Consider the following 19,581-nt stretch of genomic DNA (forward strand, 5'->3'; position numbering starts at 1 on the left):
TATTCGTGCGATGAATTATTCATTTTTATTCCTAACAATTCATATAGAAATAAACTTTATTTTTCAAATGTCATATGAGCCCAAGAGGCACAAAAAAGGTAATGACTGTCTCGTGGATGGCTGCATTATTGGATTCATGTAACATCCATTTATTTGGACATCGTTGATTTCTTTAAGGACTTATGTATTTAATCGTGACTTGGGATGGTACATTAATTTTGTTCTAATATCTAAGCCTGTTCTAATATTCAATATTGCAAGTATGATGCTTGTGCTCACAACAATAATTATGATACACACATGCAGTTGTCATGTATGGGTATATTGATGCGTTGAGAAGAAGGTTGGTCGAATGGATGATTAGCTGATTTGTGTAACTAATACCATATTTCAATCCATATAAATCCATATTTTGGATAAAGAATTCTAATTTGAGCTCTGGTTAATGCCTAGTAACAAGGACGACTAATGACATTCGAAACCTGATTAAAAGCTCTTGTAACTAGACTCGGATTTTGTATAAAAGTCATACTTCGAGCTCTCGTTAATGTCTAGTTATGAAAATTCGACTTATTGGCCTAACAGCATCTGAATGTCATTAGTCGTCCTTGTTGCTATGACATTAGTCCATAGAGTCCTAACCGTGAAAAGTCGACTTTTTCATACAAAATTCAAGTCGTATTTGAGTAACACATTAGCCTTATAGTGTATTAATAACAAAAGTCCAGAACCATTCTCTGTACCATTCGGGCAACAATAATTGTTACAAGAACCAACTATATAATTAATTGTTGTCAATAATGAATTATTTGGTGAATCATTGAACGCCGTATCATATTATAAAGAGAAAATCGATTCCTCCTCTATCCCTAGAAAGCCTTGAAAAAAAAAATTACAAAAGTCCTCGTGTTATTTATCGAGGGACTTAAGCGCATTTTTATCCCAGCGATCAGTAATTGATTAAAAAGTCACTTCCGGACCCAAAAAAATTAGATCCAGTAAGATCCAGGTCACTTCCAGACCTATAAAACCAAGATCCAGTAAGATCCAGGTCACTTCAAGACCTAAAAAACAAGATCCAGTAAGTTCCAAGTCACCATACTAGAAATTTAACAGCTTCATTATTTAACGGATTTTTATAATTCAAACCTCATAACGGCATTGTAGTTACTCGGGCAACAAAAATTCCTAATATACCCAAAAGAAGGAAGGAACCAACAATATATAATAAATGTGTTGATGAAAAAATTATTATTGTAATCAAGGCCACACGCAAGTATCATATTATAAAGAGAAAATCGATTCCTCCTCTATCCCTAGAAAGCCTTGAAAAAAATTTCAAAAATGCGCTAAAAATAATATCACAACGGAAGCCATTCGATCATATCTCATATCTTATATTGAAACATGTCTAAAGGATTTGCGAAAATATTATGAAAATTTCATTTATCGCAAATAATAATTTTTTTTTTTCTCATTTCACCATTCATCGAAATTTATCGTCTGATGAAATCACAATGAAACGAATGTAATAGAAATTGCAAACATCTAAATTCGTGCGTAAATAAAATTCTACATCAATTTCAAAAAAAAAAGCGACTTTGATTGAATGGATGTATGGGGAATACTTGAGGGAATTATATGGATTTATATTTCTCTTCTTATTTCATGAGTGCTTAGTGTGGGGCGTATGAAGAAGATTTTTTTTTGTGTATATCAACAGCTTCATTGAAGAATACATAAGATGATATGACAGATTTATTCACACTCATGGTTTAAAAATTGTACTTTGAGATTTGTAGGAAGTTTTTTCTTCAAGTGTGGCTGACTTTATGAGTGTCATTTATTTTGATTAGGATTAAATTGAAAATTTTTATGTGGAAAATTATTTTTGGTACATGATTTGGGCTTGGAATTGTGGAAAAGCACTTGAATTGCTTGTTAGGAGATTATTGGAGATGAAAAGACTTTTAACGGCTTTTTAACGATTTTTTAGATTTGAATTCAAATTACGGCGAATTCGTAGTTTCTTGCCCTTGTTTTACAATTTCATAGTTTAGTACCCTTTGCTTAAAAACGTGGAAATTTTGTGAATTAAATCTTTTAACTCAGTATTAGGCCTTATTAAACACTTCTGGACTCAATAAACAGTTCTGAAAAGCATCAAGGAACTAAAATCATCAAATACACATTCAAATCATCAAATTACTCAATAAATCATCAAAAATATTAAAATTCAACTCTAAAATCCTCAACAAAGAAGAAAAATTCCATCAAATCTACAGAATCCATCAGACAATCTCAGAAAAACTCAATTCCAAACAATTCAGTGCGAATATAATGAAGATTCAAATGCGTAAGAAAATGCTGAAGTAATCTCAAATAAAATTCAATTGAAGGAAAAACGTTTTAGCGACATAGAAGCAACAAAAAATGTTTTTATTCCTAGAAAAAAAATTCGTCTATACGTGCGTGTGTTTTTTACGATACACAACAAGCATTTTGAGACTAACCATCTACATCTATTGTATGGAATTTGGATGAAAAGAAGAAATTCTTATATTGAATGAAATCTGTTTGCTTTTACTTTCTTTTTTTTCTGTGTTAAAATGTACCGTAAGGAAAGATATTGTTATACGTCCTGGATGATAAGGCAGGGAGATCCAATAGACCAAATATCAAATACGACATTACAATAAATAAAAGGAAAAAAAAAAAGCAAATTTTACTTGGGGTCTTATGTTAAAATTTAGAACGTTCTGGTGAATTTAATTTCGAAATCGATTGTAGATACAGCACAGTACATAAACGACATATTGTTCAAAATATTTGACACATACTGTACACACGGCATTAGTGTATATACATTGTAGTATTTTATATTTTTTGTGTGGAATTTATCATTCAGTAAAATATGAGCTTTTCATCTCGGTTGTGATTTTTCACTGTAATTTTTGCAATGAGGCTTTTTTTTCTGTTGCCCCAAATTATGCCAAGCTACGTTTATGTTTGGATTGTATTGAAATTTATAGTCTGAAAAAATATATATTTTTGTTTGTTGAATGACTGTTGGTTTATGATGTCAAAAGCTTTGGTTGTTCAAATCATCGAGGATTTATGCTTGCGCACTTTATGAATGGTGAAATTTTTGGTTCATAATACCTAAGTAAACAATATTTGCAGTTTATAATCTAATTTCTGTTGAAACTCTTAAAAAGTCATTTAAAGAAACACTCAGTTACCCAAAGGTATGTCCAAGTCAAAATGGACACAATTACCAAGACAAACTCAAGAAAGCCTCTTGACTACCACTTAAAATCAATTAAACTGAAGTTATTTTTAAGAATTCAATCAAAACCTTTATTTGCCTCTAAGGCACAATTGAATTTTATTCGAGAATAAAGAAGAAATCTGAAAGCATCTTCATCAAATTTCTCCATCAAGTAATTCTACGAAATTCGTTTCAATACACAAATGCGAGATTTTTTTTTTGTTATACGGTCAAGGCTAAAAGTTCATCCTAAGGCGCAAGTTGTGCAGAAGAGAGTTTGTTCTCTTCCATATCATGAAATTTTCCACTGGGTTTATTTTTGTAGTTCAGGGGTGTTCAAACTGTGTGATACGACACACTAGAGTGTCGCCAAAATGCCATGAACCACATGTCATATGTGACATTGGTCGTGACTTGACAACAAGTGGTGTCGTAGCAACACTGTTGTACAACCCTGCGGAAACCCAAAATGGATCACTTAACAACACCAAAAATTACATGCATCCATGTTTAAAAATCAAGAGCGTAATATTCCACAAAAGCGAGAAGTTGAAGACAATCAAAACAACTTGTGAATCTAACTAACATGAAATTATCCTCACAATCAAGGACTAATATTAATTTTCTTTCTTTTTCTTATTCTCTTCCTTTTCTTGTCATTTTCAATGTAAATTGAAATCGATAATAGGCTTTTTTTAAGAAGTAGAATCAGCAGCAATACACACAATATTTTTCTTACATAGACATTATCAGTACAAAAGAGACGAAAAAAAAGAAGAGAAATTTAAAAAAGATTTTTAGCTGAAGGAAACAAGAAGAACTTTACTACTTTATCGAGGAACGAAAAGCGGAAGATCTTTATTGATAAGAGATTTTCATTTTACTGTTTCTCTCTGCATATCTGTTAAGAATAAATAAAAAAAGCATTAATTTCGTCGAATAAATATAAAAGGAAGAAGTGGCAAAAAAAGGAAGACCAAACAACAAGAAGATATAAAAAAGAAACAAAACAATAATCAAGCAATTTTTCATCCAATCTCTGTTTAAATTTTCATCACTTCTATCTTACGGGTAATCCATGTCGCTTATTTATTTACTTTGTTTACAGAGTTGTTGTTGGGTTAAAAAATGTATTAGTTGCCTTAAGCAATTAACGGAGATTCCAAGAAGGGAATTGGAAGGAAAATTGTTGTTTTAAAAGTTTTATTTTAATTTTCTTAGAATTCATCTTAAATTGGAGCTTACCTCGTTTAAAATTAGCCATTTAAAGTGAAAAATTAATTAACGACAACAAATTTTAAAAAATTTGTAAAATTTTCCCGCGTATTTTCTCAGATTTGTTTACAAAAATATAATTGAAGATTTCTAATGATTCAGATTGATTTGTTAGATCAATTTGATGATAAAAGCTTTGCTCACATTTGTTTTATAGTATAAAATAGTTAAATATGATAGAGTATATTAAATTTACTCAAATTTCAATGACAAAGTCCTGAAGTGAAGATGTAAACAAAGAATTTTCAATTTTTAAGCTTTTTTCACTGAAAAATATGATTCTATAGCATAACTGTATGCTATTTATGCGTTTTAGAAAACAAAATTACCTTTATTTCAGTAATAAGCAACAAAAACAGCGAAAATCCGCTCAAAACCCACAAAAAACTCACCAACAACTCTGCATTTACAGCAAAAAAGATAATTAAAGATTTCATTCTGTTTCATTCTATTACAGCGTAAACATAGAAAAAGTAAAGCTTACCGCAGTGAAAAGTACGTGAAAAATAATCAACAGTGATAGAAAGAACGAAAAAAAAAGGGACGTTGAGAAAATTAAATCTGTGAAAAAGAAAGAAGCAGTGGAAAAAAAATTTAATCACTTAACGAGGAAGCAAAATCCTTTTTTCCATTGAAAAATAGAATAGAAATAAAAGAGGAAGCTAGCAGAAATTGAATTACAGCTTGTTTTGTGTCCAAAATCAGAGCTACTGAACAACAATTTCCTTTTTTAAAAATTTCCTAATTCAATTTTCACGTCATTAAGTAGAATAAATAAATAAAAAGCAAGATAGGAAGCTGGACAAGAAGCGATCCTGATAACTGGATAATGATGTTCCAAAAAAATAATGCGTGAAGCCTTCCCTCCTTGTCTTCCAATAACTAATAATAGTTCTGGAATTGAAAATAATAACAATAATCACAAAGAATATAACAATAACCAGCATTCATCCCAAACAACAACACTCGCTAGCAATAATTGTCTTAAAGGAAAAGATTTAAATATTGATCGAAACAATGAAATTACCAGAGATGTATCCATACATGACACAGAGAAAATATGCTTTGATTCTGATGAAGGTAAGGTTTTTATTGGTATTGACTGTAGATTTTTGGCCTTAATTTCGTGTAATGTCATTAAATGTTTGTGTTACAAAGTGCTGAAGAAATGTGATAAATTTTGCAATCGGAGCAGTTATTTTTAGCTTTTGAAAGTCTTATTCATTCAGAACGTAAGGATTTAATGTCTTGATTACCTTTTGGTATGTCGAAGAGTGGATTTTCCATTCTTTATTGAATTGCTTTGGAAATTCCATGTCATATAATACAGAATCTGGGATCACGAAGCGGTGTACCACTTAATAGAAGTTGGTGAACCTCGATACTGTTCTAATAGTGTGATTATATACTGGGTTTTACTTAAATGTACCGGAAATATCGGTTTTTGGTGTTCTGTATCCCAGAACATTATTCTATATCCCTCTATACCCTCATAAGCACTATATTGTACTGTAATGTCGTGAGCATGAAGAGAGCCCTTGCATATTGACAGCACTCTGTAAAATGATTGAGAGATTGGACTCTGGTGAGAATCGAACCCACGGACTCACAAAAGACATATTCAGATTTCCAGTTTTTTGCCTAACCACTCGACTACAGATGCTTCATACTCTCACTGCGCGCAAAGGCAAATTCACCTACATATCACTCGATACCCCAAATTCCACCCAGCTCAGACACCACACTCCGTCACTACTACATCAATCAACCTTACCCTTGATTTATAGTTCATTAAAGTTTTCCATCAAGCTAAGCAGTGAATGTTAATGTCAGTCTATGTCAGCTATGAATCTTTTCATGACAATTGATACAAACTTTTCAAATTCAGCAACAAATTCAACATTTTTTTTTATGAAATCTAAGTATCATTCATCTCAAATATTGATTTTTTGTCGTAATTTAACATTCAAAAGTTGTCATCTTGGGGTAGAAATTGTTGATTCTATTCCCAACTTGACATCGTTTTTTTTTCATGCAATCTAAATTAAATAATGTTTATTTTTACATTCATTACTTGATTTGCTAAATTGGTAGCTTAATCTTCTGACTGATTCAAATTTGAGTACCAACTTAACGATTTATGAGATGGAAAATTATTCTCAGAAAAATGATAAATTTAGAAGCATTACTCGTGCGTTATTTTATTCAAACATTTTTCTTACATCTGACATTCGAGATATATTTTTTTTTAAATTGACATGCTGAATCATAACGAAATTTTTAAAAAATATTAATCTTTGTGAAAAAAAAATTTAATTTTCCATCTTTTCAAAATATCAAAAGAAAATTAAATTTTCCATGAGAGCAGATTTCCGAAATTGAATTTTGTGATACGATAGTACATCTGAAGAAGTTTCTCAATACATCATCGTTAAAAATTTTTTTGTTGTATTACTTTATCACATTAAACATCATCAATCAAAAATTTGTTTTAATCTATTAAAATTATCGGCTTTTTGATCTCATCGATCTCATTAGAATTTTTTGAACTTGAAAGCGGAGTGGCGACAGAGTTGGAATATTGAGGGTTGAGTTAGGTAAAATGGACAACAGACAACAGTTGTTCTGCCTATACAACAGTTGTTCTGCCCATACAACAGATGTTCTGCCCATACAACAGTTGTCCTATGTAGACAACAGTTGTCCTATTCAGACTACAGTTGCTCTATTTAGATCACATTTGACCTATCCAGACAACACTTGTCCTATCCATAAAGCAGGTGTCCTATTCAGGTAACAAATGTCCTATTCAGACAACAGTTGTCCTATTCAGACAACAGTGATTCTATCCAGACAACAGTTGTCATATCCAGACAACAGTAGCTCTATTCAGACAACAGTTGCTCTATCCTGACAACAATTGTTCTATCCAAACAACAGTTGACTACATTCAGACAACAGTTGACCTATCTACACAACTGTTGTCCTGTTCACACAACAGTTGTTCTGTCCAGTCAAAAGTTGTCTTATTCAGACAACAGTTGCTCCATTCAGAAAACAGTTGCTGTATTCAGACAGCAGTTGCCCTATTCAAACAACAGTTGTCCTAGCCATACAGTTACCCGAACATAATAATTACACAAAGCTTTCAACTCTGCATTTCACATCACCAAATAAAAAAATCCATAATTAATTTGTTTTTGGCAGTCGTTTGACGAGATCAATAGAATTTTGTGCTGGCAAATATTAATGACATGTAATTTAATAACTCTGCTATAAAAAACATTAATTAAATCGTTAATAATTCAGTTTTGGCTATTAAATATGCTAATTAAAAATTAATTTATCTCTTTTTCTTCTCCGTCAAAAAAACTTCACAATGAATTCAGCGCAAAGCCTCATAGCATCGTTAGCATCCACAGCCCCCTTCTCCAGCGATTTGGAAGAGTTACAGAACATCCTACACTTCCCCGAGGAGGTGGCGCTACGCTTAACTGATGCCGAATATCAGTTATATTATCAGGTATGTTATTGAATTTTTTATGAAGCCAAAAAATGTCAACGTAAATAAGGTCAATGTGGTTCTTATTCCCCCATTCCCACCAAGCACCGAAAATTACCTTACATTTGACACTCGGAATATTTTTACCATAAAAAGCAAATTTTTGTTAATGTAATAAAATAAAAAAAGTTGTAGACATAAAATGTTACTTTCAGCTACTGCTTAAGAAAAAAGTGTGTGAGTGAGAAAGGAATAGAACCATTACAGGCTAATGTACTAAATGGTTTGAGATAAAATAAGGTGTTGAACAAGGTAGTTATGCGGAAGTGAATAAGAATAAGGCAGGCTGAAAGTCAATCAAGTGATTGAAGGGCGTCTAAAAATATGCATTGTGTTGCCGAGGGCAGAATTAAGCTTAGGATTTCTAAAGAGCTTGTCAAAAATTGACTGGATATTGATTTATTTAGGAAAGCAGTACGAAGAAATGGAGCAAAAAAAAGATATCAAGTCTTTAAAATTCAAAGCTGTCTTGAAACTGACATGACTCATCAGCTTTAATAAAATAAATATCAAGAAGTATTTTTTATGTACAGCTTTAACTGACTTGAGAGATTCTTTTTGTTACATATACATAAATATACCATGCATGTCAACTTTATGAATCTCCAAATCGTCTACACTTCATGCCAGGCTATGATGATAATTGAAATTTTTTGATGATAACGCTGTGACGCTTATTTTTAGGAAGAGTAAGAAGTTATTATCGTTATTATCATTACATGGAGAAATGGCTGTGGCAATATTGAATGAAATTCCTTTTTTGGAAACGCTTTGCGATTAAGGTTGAGAAATGTTTATTAGATTTTGCGAGTCTAAGAATAGGCTGATCTTTTTTTTTTTGGATGGAAGAAAATGGTTTTATTAAAAATTTAGCATAGTTATTGGATTGAGATGGGGGAAAGGAAGGTAAAAATGATACTACTGGGATAGAGATCAGTATTTTGGTGTAACAGCTTTTAATAATTTAAAAATTTAATTTAATTTTGTAAATTTCGAATTTTTTTACCACTAAAAGTTTTGTTTTCAAATTGTAAGCTTAATTTAGCTGCAATCATTGACTAAATTGTGCAAATTGATAGAAAAAGTTGGCAATCGTATGATGAGCAATTCCTTTTGTGCATTTAAAAGTCAATTATGCTTAAATTTGAAAAATTTAGCTCACATGTTCTTTGTTTACATTTTTATTCGAACAATTTCGAAAATTCGAACATTTTGGCTTACCTCTTTCCAAAATAACATCAAATTCTCTCGATTCCAATCATCTCAAACCGCAAGCAGCCACAATAATAATCCCAATATTAAGCATCAATGATTCTACTTTTATGTCTCATTGCTTCTTGATTCTCATCAATATTTAGCTTATAAAAACAACTTTTACGACAAACTGAATCTCATTTTCATCAATTTTGCCCAAATGTTGAGAATTTCTTTCATTATCGTCACGAAAATGAAAAGAAAATAAGTTTTATTGATAAGCTGTAAATTAATGACCACATATTTCCGTTCAAATTTTCTTAACTTTATGTCATCAATTCGCTCTCCTTCTTTAATATCTGAAGACAAATGGCATTTTATGTCGTTAACATTTACTAACCAACAATTTATTTTTTCTCTCTCTTTTTTATTATTTATATGCTCCTTGTTGCCGTCATCAAACAACACTTTTTGAACTACATAAAAGACTTCAGTTGCTGATTTTATTATCGAGTCAATTTATGATTTACAAGGGAAGGTTAATGATGAGCGCGTTAATTCACCAATAAAGAATCTTAGAAAACGCTTTGATGATGTCTGTTCGTGGACATCATATATTGTTATATCACAACTATTGCCTGATGAGAGACGAGCGGCATTTGGGTGCTTACTTCGTGTAGCTATATCATGTTGGAATATTGGAAATTTTATTGGCGCAAAAGAAATTATCACGGGTCTTAGGTAAGTTGAATGAACATAATATAACAAATATCAAATAATAGAACCGAATTGCGTTGTCAGTAAGGAACATTTTATTGCCGTACCTTTATCACAACATATTATTTTCTTACGGGAGATGAAAAAAAGAACTGCGTCGTTGATAACAAAAAGCGAAAAATAATGGAATTGAGGGTAGGGGTTTCAATCAGCCTTCGGTAGATTCAATATGGTTCTTCCGTTATTTTTGGAAGATGCCGAGTACTAAACTCTGTAGGCCGATTGGAAACTACTTGCTCTCGGTTTCAAATTATCATCATCAATCATGTCGCTATTGATCACGTCTTCCTGCAGCCATTTCGAGTGTGTATACTTCGATCTAGTTCAATTTTTATTATTATTATGATGCTTTATATATGAAGCTATCCAACATGCACATCGAGACCGATATATAGATAAAAATACATATATGGATATAATTCAATTTATCTAACGACACCTGAGATGCTCCAGAGAGTAATTCAATTTTCTACAATTTTTTCTTCTCTTTTTTTCTCATTTTTTATATGTTGCCATTCAATCCACTCGTCCCATTATAACTTGCTTCCTTCGTTGTACATCAACAAATAAAATAGATTTCTACAGAACAAATCACTTTGGTCGTCAATTACGGAGAACAAGAGAATATCCTGTTACGACTTTTTATGTTCCGCATTTGATTCGGATGTATATGAGAAAAATTTATCCCGTGCACTCGAAATTCCAACATGCCGTGTCATACCATATTTTAAATTTTATCTCGATAAACTGAGAACCGCCTTATCATCATCAAAAACATTCTCGTTTACATCGGGCTCGATAGAGGAGATTTGTGCAAAGGTATGTAGTGCAAATTTTTGATTATTTAGATTTTGCTCCCGAGCGATTAAGTGTATATGACATGGAATGGTTGATCCTATACAGTTTATAGTAGAGTTTAGGTATATTGTATAGTTTGGACTAGGTATATTCTAGGGTTAAATCAAGAAAATGACTCTAAAGGACACTTCTATCTCCAGCTGAGTCAACGAGACTCTTAAGGCGTGTTTATGACTATTATAGAGCCATTTTCTTTGATAAGTCCTAGCCATAGTCTCTAGAATTCAAGTCAACGTCCTTTTTACCCTAGCAGATAATGAGCAAGTATGAGCATGCTCATTTGATGCCATGATACCAAGTTCACGCCCAAAGACATCATAATACCATGTGACCATCCTCATTGTCTGCTGAGGTCCCTAATATCACTGATCAAGTAACGTAGCTCGATTCATATGCCAAGTGAACTATACTTACTTACTACTTCCTTGGCGAAAGCGCACGGGGGCACATTGCCGCATTCAGAATTCGTCGAAAGCTGGATCTGCCTTTAGATAACTTCTGCCAGTTTCTAATTCCCAGCACTTTTACATCGTTGCTCGCACAAGTGAACTATACTGTGTGCTGAGTGTTGTATAATGACTGGGTTCAGTAGATTACATCAGACTTTTTCGATTTTGTTCGTGTCTTAGCAACATACAGAGCTTATTGAGTGATTCGGATTCAATTAAGAACTGAATGGTTTTAGGGGTTTAGTACAGTTGATTCTAAATAAGCTGAATTTTAGGAGTTTTATACACATTAATAGTCAATAGTTATGTATAGAGCAGAGTTGCAAAACAGACAATTGTGATAGGCAAGAACAGTACAATATCTTGCTAATTTGTATGGGTTTTCTTAGGTTCTTGCCTGTTTTGCAACTCTGGTATAGAGTCCAAACAAACCAGCCCCATGACATTAACATTTACACCTACCTCAATTTCCCTACAAGCTATAGCTTGTCATGTCAACTTTAGTAATGCTCGAACTCACAATTATCATTATCATTTCGTGGATGTCATAAAAATAAAGAGTTGCTCATGAAAAATTCCCTTTGACTTCAAAAAAATTGTGCATTTGACAGTCGTACACATGAGATATATCATTGATATTCCTTTTTATCTACCCACAATTTAGCTTAAAAAGCGCGAAAAAATCCCCGACATGGAATGCTTGGAACAGATGGAACACATAAAGAGTGAAATTGACTTATTTTTAGAACATCATAATGCATTGTGTCAACAAACATCGCCTAGTTTATACGATTATTTGAGGTGAATATTTATGACCATTTTTTTTGTGTGTGCCTTTATTGAATTATATTAATTATTCGATGACTATCTACCATAATTTACTAAACTATTTATAATTAATTAACATATCACACATTTATTATTATTATTGATTATTATATTTAGACAAGCATCGAATACACCACGACAATTAAACAATGAATTGAATCAAATATTACATGAGGTTGAGGAAGATTACGAATTAGAAATTGGAAATTATAACCCAGTACAAACGTTATTTAATGATCATGGCATTAGTTTAATTTCATTAGCATCTACCGATTACAATAAAATAGATCATCATTTATTACAAGTAAGTCGATTTTTCGATAAGATGAATGTTTATAGCAGTTGATGATACAGTATTAGGATTTTATGGACTACTTAAGGATTAATGGTAGTGTTGTCTAAACTTTATTATGTTACGGCATGTCTTTATGGTAAGATACGGCCGAAATTTCAAACAACACACGCTAGTGGTTAGGCACGACTGAAACCGCACACTGAATGCGGTTCATGGCATTTTCAAAAACATTTCGGCTTCATATTAGTGTGTCGCGTCACACAGTTTAGACAACACTGATTAATAGTGACATTAATGAGTTTTGGGTTGATGTAAATATATCATTAGAGCAATTTAGTTTTATACATGTTTAGGATGCACACAATACCACTTTTCAGGCATTTAGACTATCCTATTTAGCTTCATAAGAAGAACTAAGTTACTAATAGCTAGAAACCATCCTCTAATGTTGAAGAGACCACCCAAAGACTAGTCTTGACTCAAGAATCTCATAATGATTACCACCAATCCATAATTGGGAGTCCGGACTCCAAAAGTCTAAAAAGGTGTCTCTCCACATTGAAGTCCTGCCAACTTTGGACCAAACCTAAGAAAATCTATCTAAGTTGGGTTCTCTAATTTCAGAAATTACCCGAATAGAACAAATCGGTTAATCGATCAAAAATCCAACCCCAGATAGGTGTGACTTTGACAAGATGTTGGATACAGTCTAAAACAGGTGCCAAGTCAATGTCTCTTAAAAGACAAAGAGCATACTCTGAGTATATTATAAAACCCATGCTTTGAGTATGCTTATTAATGTGAGCATGCTCTTTGTATGTTAGGGAGCATACCGGACTCTTACTTGATTTTGGATCAATTGGATCCGGCTATTTTTAATCAAGTTAACAGCAAGATGATAAGTTCATATAGACTAGCTACAAACATTTACCGGTTCTGGTTACTTGGGTAGTCCTACTAGATCTCCCCATAACCAATGACCTACCCATGACATTTCCGTCTCAAACTCTTCTTTATTATTGCCTTTATTGTTCTTTTCAAATAAAATAAATGCCTTTTTGAGCAAGTAATGTATGTAAATTATAATCAAATGAAGAAAACATTTATTATAGCATAACATACAGCAATAAATGCTCGAGTAATAAATTACAATTTGATGAGCAATAAGATGAACATTAAAAGAGTATTTTTTATTGGAAAAAATTTTGAAAATTGAAAAATATGTGAAAATAAGCTTACGAAGATGTTTATGTGGCGCATTTTTTGGTCTGAGACAATTTTTGATGTTGGGTAAATGCATAAAAATTCGCAATAAATCCCTAAAAATTATGAAAATAAGTTGCAAAAAAAAATCTGAAATTTAATTTAAAACAATAAAAATGTTCAAAATTACTCTATAATAACTACTGAAAAGGTCGACGTGCAGACATGACATAAACATTAAATTTTACGTCCCAGAAGTGAAATTTTTTCAAATAAAAAACCATAAAGCGATGTGAAATAGAATAGAAAATTATAAAAAATTGCTCAAATGCTTCATGCAACAACTGAATACATATGTCTGTACTTAGCATCCAATAAATAACATGAAAAAAAATGTAACACATAATATTCTTATTTAACTCAGATATTACATCATGGAACGACTGCTGTTTTATGGGAGCCCGACACACAAACAGGTTCATCGTATGTCTACTTTCGTCTTGAACGATGTTGTTCTATTGTCTCATGGCAACGACCGGCATGGCGTCGAATAAAATCACAAATGGACTTTAATGTTACAATCAATCCTGAAGAAAATGTTGTACCGCGTACTGTCACGAAGCCAGTTTATAATATCAATGATATTGATGGAATATTTCATACATTAGACGAAGGCATATTGGATTTGGCTACGGTAAAAGATATTTCAATGGGATCACGAAATCAAGGTAAATTTTGATGTCTTGACATTATCTGTGTGTGTACTTCTTTTTTGTCATTCCATTAATGTAATCCCCACCATTCAATCTCCTACCATCGATTTTATCCAAAAATAGATTATAATCAAGATATATTGGCAGCTGGAAGACGTTATGGATTAACGCATGTCGAGAGTTGTGTGTCAATTTTATATGGGACATCGCTTAATGAAAATCGAATACTATGCATCCTGTGCCCTCCAATGTTAGCTAGGTAATAAATTATCATATTAATAATGAATGTTTATAAAAACTTTTTTTGTTCCATTCATTCCTGCTTTATGCTTTGGCAAAAAAGAATCTGTGTTGTTGCTTGAGAATTCATTTGGGTGTAAGAATGATACATAGGAATTAGAAGTTTTTGAGGTTATGTGATGTGAAAGATGAGGGAAAAACTAGAAGTTTATAAGCTGTAGTTGACTGCAGGGATAAGTTTTTGTCCTTAATTTCGGTCGATTACTCAGTTTTTATGATATTCTGTAAGTTTCTCAAAGAGCAAAGCAGTTTTGCTACTTAAAAATTAATTTTCCACAATTTGTTTACATTCTCAATTCGAGATTTTCTAGAAGGGTTAGTTTTACATAGTAAAATCATTGCGACTTTAAACAGTGAGCAAAGCATTTATTTATTTGAAAAATAAATAAACCAAAATCTGAAATTTAAAATTTGATTTTTTTCGAAAAATGAAAAAGGCGGGTTCAAATTAATTTCGAATGTTCGTTAGATTATGTTTCCTTAGATGACATCAGTAAGTTTGGGAATAATTAGAACATTTCATAACTTAGAATTCATCTTACATCCAGCCATCATAAATAACAACACTGTCAAGTGCCATAAAGAACAAATTTTTTTTTTTCATTTCTTTTATGTCATCGCATTACAAATTAGCTAATATTTTGTCGGCATATCTCAAGAGCTTTTACTTAGATTAAATAATGTATTTTTTTATCCCCAGCCAAAAAAAAAATTTATCAATAAAATAATTTTTATATTTCTTATTTTTTTTACAGATTATGGTATGTTGGCTTAACGTGTATGCTACGTGGCATCAGAAAACAAATAAGTCTTGTTGATCGTTCAATGCTGTGGCTTAAAGAGCTTTATATTCAACTGTTTTATGAGAACGGTGGATGTGAACCTTTAGCATCTGATGCGATAAGGGTATGTAAACATTATTTTTGACTATTTTTCGTAAATGACGTTCCTCTATGGAGTGTCTCAGTCTAGAATCACTAAAGCTTTACACTTTACTTCCATCTTCTTGTCTTTACATTATTTCCTTCTACGAAGGCATTCGGCGGAACAGACTACACATTTTTGTCAACAACAACCTCAACACCCGATTCAATTCACGGTGTAAAAAAAGATATAACGCAACAATCATGTCAACAGACATCACAATCATCAAATCAACAAGGAACACCCACATCATCTACAACAATAAAGAAGAAAAAATCAATGGTGAATTTATTTACATGCGGACAACCACAAAGTTCAACATCACCCATAACGACAAATAATATTGCACAAAATCAGCATCAACAAATGACTCAACAACAATCTCAACAGATGACTCCAACACAACAACAATCAACAATATCATCATCTTTTTGTGATACAACAACATCCATCTCATCTAAACGTTATAACGCATTTAATAACATATCATTTGATACTAATTTAGATTTTCTCGCATTTGTTTCACTCTATCGATCATTTAGGTAATTATTGATTTGTTTCATCATGTCCATTACCATCCCACACATATATATTCATGTCTTTATATTAATCTTGTTAATTTCAGTTTAATTGCACGAAAAGATTTACGTGATATATTTGACCAATTATCAGTAACTAGGAAGAGTAAAATAACGTTAAATAGTGATAAAAGCCGAAGTGCGCCTGAACTTTTTCATGAAAAACCTGAGAAGAGAAAAATTGGTAAGGAAAATTGAAAAATTAACGATTTTTGGGGGTCTTTGGTTTGAATAATGGTTTGAAAATCAAAATTAATCCATTTGACTAAGTTTGAATACAAAATTTCCGTTGAAAAAATATTTTAAATTCAAAATTTCCTTTACAAAAAATTCCTTCAAACTCAAAATTTCCGTTATTCAAACCATGGACCCCCAAACATAATACATTAATTAATTGCTGATTTCCATGCTACCTAAAAGATTAATAGAACTTTCCAAGTCGAAAATTGTCGGTCATTTGTCTTTTTTTGCCTTAACAGTTCCAAGAAATTCGATACATCATCGTCTTATATTTAATTTAGCAAACATTTAAGCAACGCCTATCCCATAGGAGACATCGAAAATTAAATAATTAATTCAAAGATAGCTACAAGTAATTTACTTTTTCGGTACGTTACATGTCAGCTGGATGTCAATCATTTATGATGCTCCTTATTTTGTCGTCCCTCGATTGGGGCCCAATGGCTATAAAATATTGTAGATAAAAACTTTTTTTTTGTGATCTTTTGCTTGAAGATGAGGAGCTGACTGACAGTCTTAAGAGGATTGTGATGACAAATTTTTTGAGGGTCCATAAATTGTTTTTCAATGACAATTTTAGGTTATGATGTTGGATGTCATAAAATGTTTGAAATAGAAGTGTAGGGAGTCATTTTGTGGATAGATTTACTGTGCTACAGTATGTGTAGTGGCATGTGTAGTTAGGAATGTCTAGAGAAATGATTTTCAGGCTATAAGATGTGTCATACACGTGTCTGTGACATAGTAAACACACTCGTATGTGAGGTTTCCTAGTAACTCGAACAAGGATGTCATGATAGCCACACTGGTGTGTCCAGAGAGTTTCAAAATGGCAAAGAATCCCTTGATCAGAAGTGAGAAACCTTATTTGTGTCACGACACACCTTGGTGGTAAGCAACAACCGAAACACCACACGACATGCGATTCATGGCATTTCCCAAAGAAATACTAGTGTGTCGCAGCACACATGTTGCCCACCACTGCCACAGACTGTGAGAACAACCCCCAACTCCCCATTTTGGGATGAACAATCCAAATTGCAAGTCTATCTCAAAAATCACAGAAAAATTAGACTATAAGCAAATACAGCAACTCAATCATTCCAGTTCTCAGCAACACATGCTATCCAAAATAATTAAATAAGCATGTACATAGCTCCCCCATTAACTAACTGATATAATTCATTAAAATTGATGAATTCCTGACCGGATAGCTCTATAGATTCATCACACAGCATACAGCAATAACATTCATGTCTGACTATACAGAAATTAATTTAATTAATTATTTTTTTTCTTCCCTTTTTAATTATATTCTTATTAAGGACTACTCACCCGTAATAATTCACTTGACTTTGAATTATCGCAATCGAAATATTCACAAAAGAAACTATTTCATACACTTATTAGGAATTTTGGTTATTGTGGTAATTACAACAGTCCATTAACAGCAATGCAAATCTCATCAGGCAATCCATCAATGTCAAATAACACTCAAGTGATTACACTAGACACATTTAAGAAATTTTTAGAGACACGTCAAATGGAATCGATGAGTGATAGTGAAATTAAAATGATTATTGAGGTAATTCGTCATGAATAGCTGACTTTTTATGCTTATAAAAACAAAAAGAGATGAAAAAGGTTGTTTTTTTGGGGGAAAAAAGCTTTATGGATTGTCATTGGTTTTTGATGCAGAGTTGGTTTAGCGGGAATTGCAAGTTGAATATCATCTGCAATTGACGGCTACTGGCAGTTGGTTCGATTCCTGAGCATCACCATGGGAAAAAGTTTACTTATCGTCGCACAAATTATACGAAATCAGCTGTCACGTAGTCGTCATGGCACTCTTACGTCTTGCAGTCAACGTGGATACGACATTGTCCCTTCGACGTCGTGGTGCTGCTTGGATCTGAGATCAGTAATTTGGATATAATTTGGGTAAAATCCTCGGAACTGAGATCAGTATTTTGGCTATAATCTAGTCATACTTAAGAAAATGGCTATAATTTATCCGAGAGTTATCTAGTCTCAGATCCCAGGATGGTACCGTTGCCATACTTTAATAATAGGAATAGTCTTCTGCTGTTAACTTAATTCAGCATTCGTATTATTAAGTTCCGATCAGCACAGCGTGTCTATTAGGGCACCAGTTATTGTCGTATTAACAATACGACGCAAAGTTGCTTTGTCACTTTCAATTTCGACCCATTTTTACTAAACTGCAGTTTTCCTCATTGTGCTTTTGAGGAGTTTGATTAGACTATATCTCATATGATGGTCCAAAATGAACCGTTTGCCAGTAACTTCCGATTGCGGATGTCATTAGCATCAGGAAGTCACCAACAACTACAAATTCAAAACTCCATCCTCTATGCCAACTCTGCACTTTTCATACATAAAAAAGATTTTTATGTCGACGTGATCCTAATCATTCATCTTGTTTCAGTTCATAAAACCAAAATGCTTGGGTCAATAGTTTAATTTCATGTTAAAAACTGACGAAAATCCCCTAAAGCTTTTTTCATCTAAAACACACACACACACACAAATGTAATTCCGAATCAATCATCTCATAAATCTTTTATATTTTTTTTATATCCAATCCACAGCGTCATGAGCCGGATCAAAATCTTCGTACGGAAAATCTATTAAGCTTTGAAGGTTTTTCACGCTACTTAATGGATAAAGATAATTATGCAATGACAAAAACAGTTTGTCCAACAAGAATGGCTGAACAAATGAATATGAATTTACCATTATCGCATTATTTTATAGCCACATCACATAATACGTATTTAACGGGTCATCAATTAAAAGGCGAAAGTTCAGTTGAGTTATACAGTCAAGTATTATTGACGGGATGTCGTTGTGTTGAGTTGGATTGTTGGGATGGCGATGATGGATATCCAATAATTTATCATGGTCATACATTTACTTCGAAAATTCCATTTCGTGCTGTTGTCGATGCAATTAATAAATCGGCATTTGTTGCTAGTCCATATCCTGTTATTTTAAGTATTGAGAATCATTGTTCGATGCAACAGCAAATTCGTATGGCTCAAATATTTCAGGTATGTATTATACTTTGGAGATGTGGGTGGCAGATTTGCA

General features: G+C 32.5%; 1 protein-coding gene across 5 annotated transcripts in view; it reads left to right on the forward strand.

The window, feature by feature from the left end:
• Window positions 1-19,581, forward strand: part of LOC139091623 (1-phosphatidylinositol 4,5-bisphosphate phosphodiesterase epsilon-1-like) — an 88,871-nt gene that overhangs the window by 63,734 nt on the left and 5,556 nt on the right. For 4 of the 5 annotated variants that reach the window (XM_070641768.1, XM_070641766.1, XM_070641765.1 and 1 more), the window contains exons 2-15: window positions 3,960-4,342; window positions 5,004-5,626; window positions 7,936-8,069; window positions 9,790-10,043; window positions 10,655-10,898; window positions 12,051-12,187; window positions 12,332-12,518; window positions 14,137-14,440; window positions 14,549-14,684; window positions 15,481-15,631; window positions 15,761-16,191; window positions 16,275-16,411; window positions 17,793-18,052; window positions 19,080-19,541. In XM_070641768.1, coding sequence (XP_070497869.1) covers window positions 5,395-5,626; window positions 7,936-8,069; window positions 9,790-10,043; window positions 10,655-10,898; window positions 12,051-12,187; window positions 12,332-12,518; window positions 14,137-14,440; window positions 14,549-14,684; window positions 15,481-15,631; window positions 15,761-16,191; window positions 16,275-16,411; window positions 17,793-18,052; window positions 19,080-19,541 — 3,069 coding nt within the window. In that variant the 5' untranslated portion in view covers window positions 3,960-4,342; window positions 5,004-5,394. The remainder of the gene's footprint in view (window positions 1-3,959; window positions 4,343-5,003; window positions 5,627-7,935; window positions 8,070-9,789; window positions 10,044-10,654; window positions 10,899-12,050; window positions 12,188-12,331; window positions 12,519-14,136; window positions 14,441-14,548; window positions 14,685-15,480; window positions 15,632-15,760; window positions 16,192-16,274; window positions 16,412-17,792; window positions 18,053-19,079; window positions 19,542-19,581) is intronic. The other variant, XM_070641769.1, reaches the window with a different exon arrangement.

The sequence above is a fragment of the Chironomus tepperi genome, unplaced genomic scaffold, assembly GCF_022539635.2.
Source record: "Chironomus tepperi strain 1889 unplaced genomic scaffold, CSIRO-AGI_Ctep_v1 contig_257, whole genome shotgun sequence".
In the NCBI taxonomy this organism is placed as follows: domain Eukaryota; kingdom Metazoa; phylum Arthropoda; class Insecta; order Diptera; family Chironomidae; genus Chironomus; species Chironomus tepperi.